Below are 12,915 nucleotides of genomic sequence, written 5' to 3'. Positions count from 1 at the left end.
TTAGTTTACAATGAAATAGCGGAAACCTGCTGCGTAATACGTAGCGTCTTGATTGATCCACGCTGCTCTCACTACATGTTGAACAGAGTGAGAGAGATTACTCGAGAAGGTTTTAGTCAGTGAAGTACATATCCAGATGTCAGAAACGATCAATGAATAATCTGGTGATCTTCAGTAACTCTGGAAAATCAGTGTCTTTCCTCCTCGCAGTCCTCCTCACGCAGACAGCTGCGCTGCAGCGAGAACAGTTACTGTAGAGCGGAGCATTACTCATTTAAGCAAATCTGTCTGTCAATAAAATTAGGTGTTTATCAGCCCAACAAAGGTGAAAACACGTGAGTTATCAAACACCAGCACACATCGCGAGTCCCAGACCGCTGCGCTCGCGTTCCCCAGCACCATTTTCCTGCAGCTCCCGACTGCACACCTCAGTGTTCTGGGAGTTTGAGGAGTCATTTTTGAATGATGTTCAGCGATCAGACCCTGGCGCTGTGAGTCGCCCTGTACACTTAGTTTAGCGCAGAGCTTCCTGAGGTGAGAAGCTCCCCCTCGTGGAGAGTTTCCCGAGACAAGGTGCAGCTCTCCAGTCTGGATCAAATTCTCATTTGTGTTTACAACTCGAACGTCTGAGCCGAACGCGCTTTGTCTTGAGACAGAGTCCACAGTGTGAAGCCGCCCAAGCTCTGACAGTAGCAGAGTTAGAAGTAGAGGTAAAAGTTTGGGGACAAAGTTAGAGAGGCCTGGACACTGGCAGCTGATCGTGGTTTTAAACAATCAAATGACCAGTCAAATGGCGGCGAACAGGAAACGTAAACAACTGAGAGAGATCCGTGTGGCACAGACATGAGCTGTTCATAGACTCACGCAGCTTTATTATCACAATGAGGACTGATTCAGTCTCTATGTCAAATCAGCGGCAGAGAAACTGAAAACACAGATACGAATTTGCCACCAAATAATAAGACCGCAGTCTACAGTTTGGCAGTCGTCAAAGCTTGGAATGGCATGGTGGAATGGGAAGCTCATTCAAGTCTCAGGGGAACAGAGTTTAGCAGTAAGAAGAATCTTAAAAAAGAAGGGTGGAACAGTGGCTTGTGCTGCAGCCTTGAACTACACAAGGTTGCCAGTTTGATTCCTGTTATTTTTCTGGCTTCCATCCACAGTCCAAAACAAAGAGGTGATGATTGGTACCTATAGGTGTCGGCTCAGTCCACAAACCAGATGCCAAATATCAAGTCATCACTTTACATAAGATGCATATGACCTACAAATACGTATTAATGTTATTTGTTGTGACTCCGGTTCCATACTTTTACAGACTAGATGCACTTCATTCTCAGTCATCGCTTTGATATTAAAATTGTAGGTTAGCTTAAATATATCTGTTTTAACAAAAATGCTATTCATTTCATTTTGTGAAAATTTGCAGCTTTAGACACTTGACTATGAGGGAATACTATTTGATAAAAATAAATAAATAGTATCGCTTTAAAAATAAGATGAAAATAAATAAATAAAGTGATATTGGACACCCGATGATCTCTCACATCTCAGCACATTGGTTGAAAACAATGTAATTATTAATGTTATTAATAGTTAACTAAAAGAAAAAAAAAGAAAAAAATGGATCGAACAATAAGTGCTATTGAGTTAATATAAATGTCACCTACCTGCCTGCTTTAGACCATGGCTCCTGCAAGGCTATGGACGATGTCATCTCTTGTATATCAACACTTAAAAGAAGTTACAAACAATCACCATAACATGTGTGCGTGACAGTGTGGGATGTAAAACAGAGGGACATGCATCAATGATTATCTCTAGTAAAAATATAATTTAATACATTATAGGAAAAACAAGTATTACAGTCCCAACTAATATTAATATTTTGATTTTAAATAAGTGTTGTTTTGTGCTATTTCTACAAATTCTTTCTGCACTTTGATGTTCTCTGAACTAGGTTCTATATTCTGTATTTACAATGACATTGATGTCATTCAAAGACTTCAGTTAACAGTTTAGATCCTTTTAAATACATTGCCAGGCATGTTGACGTGTTACAAGGCTCATGAAATGGACAGGACACACAACGCACCAGTTTCTTGGAAGGGCCCTGTTAGTGTCTGTCTGTCTGCAAGAGAAGGTTTTTCATTAGACTGGATTAACTGTCTTCTCAAGGGCCGGAACAAAAATAGGAAGCTGACTAACAGCACTGTCACTAGGGTCCCTAGTTGGACTTGCACTGGACATCCAGACAGCGCCAAACAAAGCAACCCAACACTCGTATCTGAGAAACAAACATTCTATGGCATTCAGTTGTTTTTTTTATTGTGTTGGAAGTATCACTGAAATGCATTGGTGGAAGGTAAGTGAACCGTAACAGTAACTGTACATGGAAGAAGCAATAGCATGAAAATGGAACCAGGTTGGAATTTACTCTGCCAATCTGGTTCAGGATAAACCGATGACCTTGGTGTCATGACCTCAGACTGTTGTCCTCGCTGGTGTCAATCATCGCAAACTGCTATATTGAAGCTACATGAAGACTGTGAATCATCAGTGCCAGTTCCTTAACTACTGAGCTGAAGGTGTTCCCACGCGTCTGAAATGATCCATCTGTGCTAAATTACTTGGCTTTCTTCGCTCCAGTCGGCGAACCAGATGACCACAGGAGGAAGGACTGTGTCATGGATGCGCGCATGAAATGAGGGGTTTATAGACGACGGTGTGGGAATATGAGCTTCCTTTCCCGTGGTTTGCCATTTACCACGAGTGCTTTGGCAAACAGTGCGATGGTGGACTGGCCCCGAGTGATTCATGAACACACAGAGTGAGAACCAGACAGAGACAAAGACCTCCGCCAGCAGCGTGAAATAAATTAAAGAGTTAAAATTAGAAGCTCATATTGTGGGTTATTAGGCTCATCTGTGCGTGTTCATCTCTATATTCATTCACATAGTTGGACGCACTGAGGCACTGGGACAGACTCACAAACCAAAAACCCAAATGAAGAACATTCACAGCGAGCGTGGAAAAGAGGTGGGCGGCCTGGTCTGTGTATTTTAGGATTTTCACACACACAACGATCCCTCCAGAGAGAAGCAGCACCCTTGACAAAAAAAACGTATGGAAATCAGCCCTGTTAGTTTTCAGTGGCAGACTGGGGCCTCTCGTCCGCTCTGGTTACAGCTGGGTTCAGCAGGAGAGCACTGCCCGCTGGGCCTGCTGGGCCATGCTGGGCCATGCTGTGAGGACTGACCCAGACCTGCTTCCTCATACAAAAGCTCTACACTTCCACCCTTCAGCATCTGCTTTTCAAAAACAACGAGCCTTGTTTGGTGGCAGGAATGTCAGCGTGTGACAGCAATAAAAAATATCAGACTGAAAAATTCAGTGGAAATTCTGAGGATGAAACCAATGTATACTTGATAGGATTGTAGTGCTAGTAACCTCAAAAATGTTTTCCTGCCAAAAAACTATAGTTTAAATACAATAATCATTGGGTGTTACTTCTTCATGTCACAAATTGAGGAATGTAAACAGCCCATGTTGTCAGCCAGTAACAATTATTGGAGGCAAATGTTAGAGTACATGGCTACTTTTGAAATAGATACATTATCCTCTTACACTGTCTGGATCAATGCTTATCACAAGAAATACTCTTTCAGATACACAAATCTGTTTCCTGGCTCCTGATTTCATTGTTTGGAAGTTGTTGACATTTCTACTCTTTGTTGTGCATATCTGACTGGTGACTATGAGTCAACATATGGAGATTAAATACATTTTTTATTTTATGTATTCTTTCATGTCTTTTTCGACAGCGGTTTCCACATTAATTTTCCTGAATAATTGTCGACGGCCACGTAAAAAGACTCAGCAGCTACGGTTAGGCCCCCGGACCGTGAGTTTGACACAGGTGCTATAGGCCTTTGTATATCGCATGTATTCCATAACTATCGAAGTGCTTCTGCACATATTTCAACAGGTTCGTCTAATTTTACCATGGCTTCTACTACTTCACTGATACTAGTTCTACTTCTGCCACCTAATAGTAGTGTTTTGTTTCACTGAAAAAAAAGTCAAAAATATGAATGTATCCAAAGAGCTTTATCTGTAAAGCACTTTGAGAACATTATAAAAAATTATATATAAATCAATTATTATTAGTAGTAGTATTAGTAGTTATTATTTATTTATCTATTTTTATTTTTATTTTTTCTGAATGAGACAATGCAAATAGGAGGATGCAAATAAAATAATAGGTTTAATATTTACATTTAAAAGTAGAATTTCAACAAAAATACACTGAAGATAATATTCCAGTGTATACAAAGTGTTATTGAATAATTGTCTCTGTCTAAAACAAATGCTTGAACAATTGGGGAAGAAGTGAAAGAAAAAAAAATACAGGTATAACTGTTCATTTGGTTGGACTTCTCCAAGGTGCTTTCATGCTAGGCATCTGGGAATATGGCGTGTTCTCCGGTGTCCGCAGAAGGAAACAGAATCAGATCCTGGAAATAAATCAGCACAAAACATTTTCAATGTTTTTCGTGGTTTTATACATACATACATTCATTTATTCATTTATTTATTGCGTTGTTTTCAGTTTCAAATAATGTTGTTCATTGAAAAAAAACTCACGTCCTGTGTCGGTGCTTGAATGTGTCTTTGGACCTGGAGAGGAATTAGAATTCAAATGTATGTGATCAAACGCACTCATTAACATAGCGGACCAGAAGAAAGAAAGCGGCGTGTGAGAGCAGACATGGAGTGGGTGGGTGGGGGGCGCTCATCACAATGGGTCAGGGTATAAAATCTGCTCCATCTGGCTCCTGCAGGACTCGCTGCTCCTTCCTCTGCTATGGTGGTCTTCGTCGGCGCCTCCAACTTCAGCACCACAGACAGCTCCGTCACCTCCACCGACGCGTCCCCGCGGGACTCCGAGGCGGCGCACGCGGTCGCCGGACTCAGCCGCACGGGACACACGGTGGTCGCAGTATGTCTCGGCTTCATTCTGGTTGCGGGGATCCTGAACAACTTGCTGACTTTGCTGGTGTTTGCAAAGTTCCGCTCCCTGTGGACCCCCATCAACCTGATCCTGCTCAACATCAGCCTCAGCGACGTGCTGGTCTGCGTCTTCGGGACTCCGTTCAGCTTCGCGGCCAGTCTGCACGGACGCTGGCTGATCGGGGAGGACGGTTGCAAGTGGTACGGGTTCGCCAACTCCCTCTTTGGTAAGAACACGCGACTTCTCATTGACCTGTTGAATTGAGCTTCAAATCTGACGGTCGGATGATGCTCATTTGGATCATTTAAATGACTTTATTGATGTATATCTTTGTGAATAGCAGGCAGAAATGTCACATTTGTTTATTCATTTCTGCTCTGGGAACATAAGTAGACTAAAATGATATAAATAAATATGAGGTATCAAATATACAAGTGTAGCGCAAGTATTGCCAGTCAAAAATGTGAGTTTTATGAAGAAATTCAGTTTGCATTTTTTTTATTTAATTGGATCTAACAAGGGAAAGTAGCATTTTATACAGTGATGCTTACTTGGGTGGGGGTCACGGGGCAGACCCATGAGTCCTAGAGTGAATGAAAATTCAGATAGGAAATGTAAAAAATATTGAAAACACATCACTCACTATTGAAGTGGGAGGGAAGCTTAGACTGATGGTAACACAATCTTAAAAGTGATCAACAGAAGACAGCTCACGTCTGCTTGTGCTGAAATGTGATGTGGTCGATTTCAATGTCCAACGGTTGCAGCAGAGCACCGGAGTGTGATAGAGGATATCATGTATCTGGGAAATGCACAATACACCTGTTGAATGGAGCCTGTTTTTAACGCTCAGTCCTGGATTAAATGACTGTTTAAACACAATATTTAGAATGGAATGCACCTTCACTCTGTGCCAGGATCCTCCAGGTGAGCAAGAAAACCACAAGGGAGTAGAACTAGAACTCACAGTCAACGTGAAATGAAACAGCAAAAAGATAGTTAAACTGATCTTGTTGGTATGTTATTGTTCCATGAAAAAGAAAGAAAGAAGGAAAGACATCACGCAGACCCTTGACTTCATTTAAGGCATATGATGTCTGTGGTGCCGCAGGTATCGTGTCTCTGGTGTCCCTGTCGGTCCTGTCTTACGAGCGCTACGTCACGGTGCTACAGTCCTCCAGGGTTGACATGACGGACTTCAGAAAGGCCTGGCTCTGTGTCGCTGGCTCCTGGCTCTACTCACTCTTCTGGACCCTTCCTCCTCTACTGGGTTGGAGCAACTACGGGCCAGAGGGCCCCGGCACCACCTGCTCGGTCCAGTGGCACCTGCGCTCACCCACCAACGTCTCCTACGTGCTGTGTCTCTTCATCTTCTGCCTCCTGCTGCCTCTTCTTCTCATGGTCTACTCTTATGGACGGATCCTGTTTGAGATCAGGCGGGTGAGTGGAAATTTTGAAAAAAAAAAACAGAAAAATGAAGATTCAAAAGGTGATTATTATTACATAACAAACTGAAACAAGGAAAAAAATATATAATCATGAATATGCATATTTTAAATACCAAATGTTATGAACATTTTTTTTTTAAGTTAAGAAAGTAGACAGTAAAGTACACAGAAATATCTTTATCAAAAAGTAAGGTCACAATCCATTAAAATGTTTCAATAAATCACTGTAATATATTTAGCTGTAAAAACAATACTTTTTTTAAAGAATATTTTCTACTCTTAGTCGTGTTTGTGTCTTTTTTTTTATTTCAATATCAATTTCACAATAACTGGATGAAATTACAATATTTGTTTCCTTGAATATTCATGGCTATTTGTGTGTTCTATCTGTATACCTCACAATTATTGACCATATTTCTAAAAATTATTCCTCAAATACATCATAATTTACCCCGATAGTTCAAAGGCATCCACTACAGCGAGTGAGCAGCCACCAGAGTCTAGTGTGACTCATGTTTTTGAACATTTAAAGCCTCTCTTTTCCACCGTAAATGCTCCCCACATGTGAGCGAAGGGTTGTTGGTTTGACCCTGGCGTGACCTGGTATGGACCTGCCCTCAACCCTCCATGGCTGGGAAGCAATTCTGTGGAGAATTTCCTGTGATATTTCCTCCTTTCTCTTTCTTCCTGCCTGCATTTTCGCAGATGTGGACGCTTGCCAAAATCAGTTTCCGTTCTTGGCTCCGGCATGGTGCGCGTCTCTCTTGTGAGTGATTGTGTAATCCTGCGCCCCAGCAGATCTCTGACTTCTTCAGGAGGTTTTGCAGCCTCATTGGAGTCTTGAGGGCAAAGTTCTCCCCCGCTGACGTGACGGAGGAGGAAGTCATGAGCCAGACAAATGACGGTTAATTTGCCTCTTTGCACACTTTACAGTTGTTATCAATGAATCACCAAAGGCGTATTTATAGGCTGCCGGAGCATCTTGTTGCCACGGGTTACCGCTATTGCACAAGCGTGTCTATTTTTGAATCTTTGATCAGCCGGGGGAGTCAAGACCTGGAAGGATTTTTTTTTTCCCCAAGACTTGATTGCTTTACAGATGAATGTGCCATGAATCAGTCATCGCCACCTTTGGCGTTTTATAGAGCTCCGGCAATCAAGCGTATGGATTCTTCGCTGGAAGAGCGGCGTACATTCACACACATCAACATTTGTTGGGCTTGTATCATGGAATACATGTGATAATATAGAGACCTATAGCACCAGTGTCAAACTCAAGGTCCGGGGGCTTAATCGTAGCCACGAGTCTTTTTATGTGGCCGTCGACAATTATTCAGGAAAATGCTCTCAAAAAATAAATGAAGGAATGCATAAAATAAAAAGAATAAATCCTGCGTTTTTAACTGAGCTTAACTCATTTAGTCTCCTTCTCAATGGATGCTTTGGTTATGACATCACATGGTATGAGGTGGTGCACCTGCAACTGGTGCACTGCGGAAGAAAGTTTATATGTGCTTCATGATTATTTTTTCACCATTAAAATAATAAAAAATAATGAGGTAAAATCCCAAAGTCATAATTCAGTCATAACAATAAAAAGGAGCAAAAAGAAGTAGAGGAGCAAAAAAATGAATTTAAAAATACAGTTACAAATTACGTGAATATTGTTTCACTTTGTTGTTATTATTATTATTGTTGTTTCATTTGATGTAAAGCATTGAGGCTAACCTAAAGAATTAACTTATGATAATGACAATAAGTCTTAAGAATTTACTTAAGAATTATACGGTGAGAATGGGTCACATATTAAGTATTAATAAGCTTATTACCTGCTTATTCACTTGTTAATAATCAGTAATTATTGTGCTGTTTAGAGTGAACTTTCAGGGTCAATTTCAGGGCGAAATATAGTCTGGCTGCGAGGGAGGCAAGCTGGTATTTTTAAGGTTTCATTACAGGCTAATATGTTGCTAATACACGCATGAATACGTTGGCTATTTATGGTGAAATATGTTGCCTAATCTAAAGCGTTACCAAGCGGGTAAACCTTGACCACACTTCCTCGCTCTTCTGAGGGGACTGAGGTTCTCAGCAGAACAGGCAGAGTTTGTGTTGTCAGTACAGGTAATGCAAGGAGGTGGCGGGTATTGATGTATTTTAAAAGGCTCTGGCGGGTTGTGTCGATGACCGAGGCGTGTCAAACTAACACGCTGATGTTTTGAAAGCAGTAATCGCGGCATGTGTCCAGGTGGGAAAGATCAACGTGCTGACAGCGCAGCGGAGAGAGCAGCACATCCTGGCCATGGTCCTGTCCATGGTGTCCTGCTACATGCTCTGCTGGCTGCCCTACGGCATCATGGCGCTGATCGCCACGTTCGGAAGCTCGGGCCTCATGACGGGCAAGGCCAGCGTGGTGCCCTCCATCTTGGCCAAGTTCAGCACCGTCATTAACCCTGTCCTGTACATGTTCTTCAACAACCAGGTGAGGGCGACAAACAGTAGTGCATGAGACTGTGGCTTGTTCATGACGCGCCATTGACTCCAGGATGGTTTCTAATGCCAGCTAACAGACTTTGTCTCCCCAGTTTTATCGATGTTTGGTGGCCTTGGTGAGATGCCAAGGAGAGTCCGAGCCAGAGCCGGGAGCGGAGCCGCCGACCCAGAGAACCCCTTTATCAGGCTTCTTCCGTGGCCACCAACAAGCTTCTCTTAGTTCTTCGCCTCAGAACCTCAGCACGTCGAGAGACGGGGTCCTGATGAGTCAGCTGAATGAGCGACACACTCTGGTCGTCCACCTCTCGCCATGATTCCTCTGCTTTTTGGATGAACATGATGAGCCTTTTTTTTTAACTCTGTAAATTCTTTGTGACATTTTGTATTTTGCACATCGTTTATTAGTCTGCGAGTGAACCATGACTTGTTGTGCGTTGTTCGGCTGCTGTGTAAACTCAATACAGCCTCATGAACAAGAGAGCAAGTCTTCATTCAGTGCATATTTCCAAACTATGAAAGGAAATTTAACTGAGTTTTGAATGAGCATCTGCCTGGATAAAGGGGAACCTCTCGTAAAACAAAATGAATTATATAATCCGTCTTTTTCATTTTCTTCTGTATCATCTTCAGAATTTAAGGAGGAAGAAAAAGCACTGGTGGAAAAAGGGCACTTTCTAAAGCCGGGAAAAGGGCGCCTCTCGTAAAACAAAAACAAATAATATACTCCGTCTTCCTTTTCTTTTGCATCTTCTTCTTCAGAATTTAAGGAGGCAAAAAGGTGTAGAGGGGCTAGAAAAAGAGCTGGTGCTTGAGCTCCACTAAGGAACATTGATGCTCCAAGTGACCCTCAAACACACTGGTATAGAATTCCAAATTACCCTGCAGTCTTGGCCACAGTGAGGCAGCTGGTTGGATGGAATCCAGGTGGAGGTTTCAGAGATGTTTCTTAGAGATAATCCATAGGTAATAACCCGACATATCAGAGCGACAGGTGCACATCAATAGAGGTGAAAGAGCAGCCTCTAAGGATGTAGTTCACAAAAGAAATAAAGCTTTAAAGCTTAAAATCAGACTCAGTCTTGTAACTTGAGCTGACTGACCCATAAGCCTTGAGTATAAATGAATGACTTAAATGAAAGTGCATGTTCCTAGTCCCATGTTCACATGACAAACCAACAGAAAAAAAAAAAAAAAAAAAAAAGCAAGTCAGGAACTGGTAAGCAAACTCTGCAGTGCGCAGCAGCTGAGTGTCATATGGGCTAAGGAGGCCACAGAGAGCAGGTCTCTCTTGCTTCCTCCATCCACCTGCAGACATGATCAACACCTACCAGACCAGCGTGGCGGCTCCACCGCTGCCTCCACGGACCCACCGAAAACAACCGGTCCTCATACCGACACAGCTGCCGACACATGGACCACGCAAGCCCTTGGTACACTTCTTGGTGGGAGTGGTGCTGCTGCACTTGTTTTTGTCGGTCGCAGGATTCATGTACTTCTATGTCACATCCAGAAAGGTACATTTTCAATATTTATTTGTTTAACTGAACTTAGTACGAGTCTGTGATTCACTGGATTCAAGCTATGCAAACTCTTCCCTCTTCAGTATCATAAAATGCCATGAGATTATTTCCGTTATTTTAGCACTATATGGTCGTAAATAATACATTCAGTTCATGCAGGACGTAATGAATGCGTAGCTAAATAGTCCTCTCTTCTTCAGCCCCAGCAGGGAGAGCAGACTCTCAGGAGGACAGGTGAAGGTATGTTTAATGCTCCCTCACAAGAGCGAACAACTTTGAATGATCTCACTTGATGGTTCTCTTTCGGCAGATCCTCCTCGCCTAGTTTTAGGCAAAGCCAACGCTTTCATGGCGGTTAAGCGATCTCAAAATAAAACTGGTAAGAATGTAAGAATGTGCCTGAGTCTCTCGCACTTTGGAGATTCTAAACTTCCAATTCCTCCTCAGCAAGTGCTCTGACCTGGAACTTAGATGATTCCCAATGCAAACACGTCGACTGCCAAGAGGACGGCTGGTTGACCATCAAGCAGTCGGGATTGTACTACGTCTACTCCAAAGTGACCTTCTCCAAAGCTGACTCCAAATGTTCCCTGAACAGCATCGTGAGGCTGCGGAAGAGCGGGCCCAGGGAGGAGATGGTGATGGTGGCCTCCTGCAGCCTGAGCCAGGCCCACCTTGGGCCTCACCCTTTCCCTCAAACATGCACGGCCACGCAGGGACAGATACTTAAGTTGGAGAATGGAGACCAGCTGAGCCTCTGGGTGGAAACCCCCCTCCTCGTGTGCTACGAGAAAAGAGCCACGACTTTTGGGATGTTCAAACTGTAGCACCATGGAGTGGGAGATCGTATGGACCTTTATTTATTGCAAATATTGAGGCGTGTAGCTATCGAGTAATACTTGTATCATGAAATAAATTAACCTGGTGGAAGTCCTTTGATTCAATGTGAGGAGATCCATTGTTTTTTGGAGTAACTTCATGGTGGTTCCAGACCTACCTCCCGTCCACTTGGTTCTCCTCCGTTCTGTTCGATGACGTCAGCAAGGTACCGCCCAACAAGCGCGACACTTCAGGTAAAGTCATATTCATGCAACTATTTCAAGTGAAAAACTAGATTTTTCCTTTTGACTGTGACTTTGGCCCGTGTTTACACCACGACACAAACCATTGAATCTGGACTTTTTTGACAACTATTGCTAACTATTGATAACAGTTGCACTGGCAGTTCACCCTGGGGAAAAGTGAAAACATTGTCCTTACACACCCAGGAAACAGTGCAGCACCTTAGACGTCCACATAGACGTCAATATGGGCAGCGTAGTCTCGGTGTGAAGGCGCTAGTCGTCTCTCGACATGGCATGTTCACTGTACAGCTGAACTCGTTCTTACCTCGGTTTGACATTTCGGCAGGCGCAAAGAAACCGCAGCACGAATCAGAGCCATTTCTAGTCACGAACAACCACATGACACAGCGAAAGGTAGCACGAAGCTACCAGTTCTCAAGAAAACAATCTGTCGTCAAACCAGCAGGAGGTGAAACGTGTGGGATGAGAATGCTGACACAGCAAAAGCATTCAGCTGAATCCATGACTTTTCTTGAAACGACAGTCCGGACAGACAAGTCGCGGCCATATTTGTTCGCTTGTTGCTGATATGTTTTTATCACCTGAGTCTCAGTCTTATCTCCACTCAGAAACCACTCTCACAGTGTGCGTGTCCTTGCAGTTTCCACAAGATCGTCCTCATTTGTTCACACTTTTTAGTGTTGACGAAGAGTGAAGTCTCACTTCAGTCTCGCTGAAAACTGACAGCTGCTCTCGCAAGTCACAGAGCCTCAGTTATGGAGCCACTTGAACATCTGAGGACAGTCAGGTGACTCACAAAAAATTAAATAAAACAGAAAATGGAAAAATATCTCAGAAAATTATGTATATATTGTAACCTCATATTTATCTGTATCATTCTAATAAATATTCTAAACTAAAAATGAAATCATATGAACAGAAATACAATAATAAATATAATAATAATAATTAAATATTAAAGGACACAAGGAAAATACAATAACTTCAATGTCATTTACATAACCTTGAATACAGTAGAGATATCGTCCTCATAAATCAAAACAATGCACAGTGTAAGAGAAAAAAAGTCTTAAGTATTTTAGTATTTTAATTAATAATTGATTATATAATTACAGTTTTATTATGATCAAAACAATGAAAATGAAAAAAAATCTTAATGTATACACACACACACATACACATATATATATATACACATATGGCGGCTGCTCTGAGCTAGTCAACATTTTTTTTTTTTGCATAATTGCATATATCCTGCATCATATATTTGATGAAAGCAAGTCTGTGAAGAAGAAGAAAAAAAAAAAAGAATAAGGTGTCAATTGACAAAGTAACAAGGACGAAGGAAGCATGGA

General features: G+C 42.2%; 2 protein-coding genes across 2 annotated transcripts; both read left to right on the top strand.

Moving 5' to 3' along the window:
- Positions 1-4,867: 4,867 nt before the first annotated feature.
- On the top strand, positions 4,868-9,293 carry tmtops3a (teleost multiple tissue opsin 3a). Its single transcript, XM_053879202.1, has 4 exons — positions 4,868-5,240; positions 6,126-6,454; positions 8,711-8,944; positions 9,048-9,293. The coding sequence occupies exons 1-4, from the start codon at positions 4,868-4,870 to the stop codon at positions 9,267-9,269; spliced, it is 1,158 nt and encodes a 385-aa protein (XP_053735177.1). The 3' UTR covers positions 9,270-9,293.
- An 883-nt stretch (positions 9,294-10,176) lies between these two features.
- On the top strand, positions 10,177-11,396 carry cd40lg (CD40 ligand). Its single transcript, XM_053879204.1, has 4 exons — positions 10,177-10,469; positions 10,676-10,715; positions 10,786-10,854; positions 10,923-11,396. The coding sequence occupies exons 1-4, from the start codon at positions 10,269-10,271 to the stop codon at positions 11,300-11,302; spliced, it is 690 nt and encodes a 229-aa protein (XP_053735179.1). The 5' UTR covers positions 10,177-10,268; the 3' UTR covers positions 11,303-11,396.
- Positions 11,397-12,915: the final 1,519 nt, after the last annotated feature.

Source organism: Synchiropus splendidus, chromosome 11 (assembly GCF_027744825.2).
Source record: "Synchiropus splendidus isolate RoL2022-P1 chromosome 11, RoL_Sspl_1.0, whole genome shotgun sequence".
NCBI lineage: Eukaryota > Metazoa > Chordata > Actinopteri > Syngnathiformes > Callionymidae > Synchiropus > Synchiropus splendidus.
The sequence above is the reverse complement of the archived record's forward strand: the minus strand, read 5'-3'. Positions and strand labels throughout refer to the sequence as shown.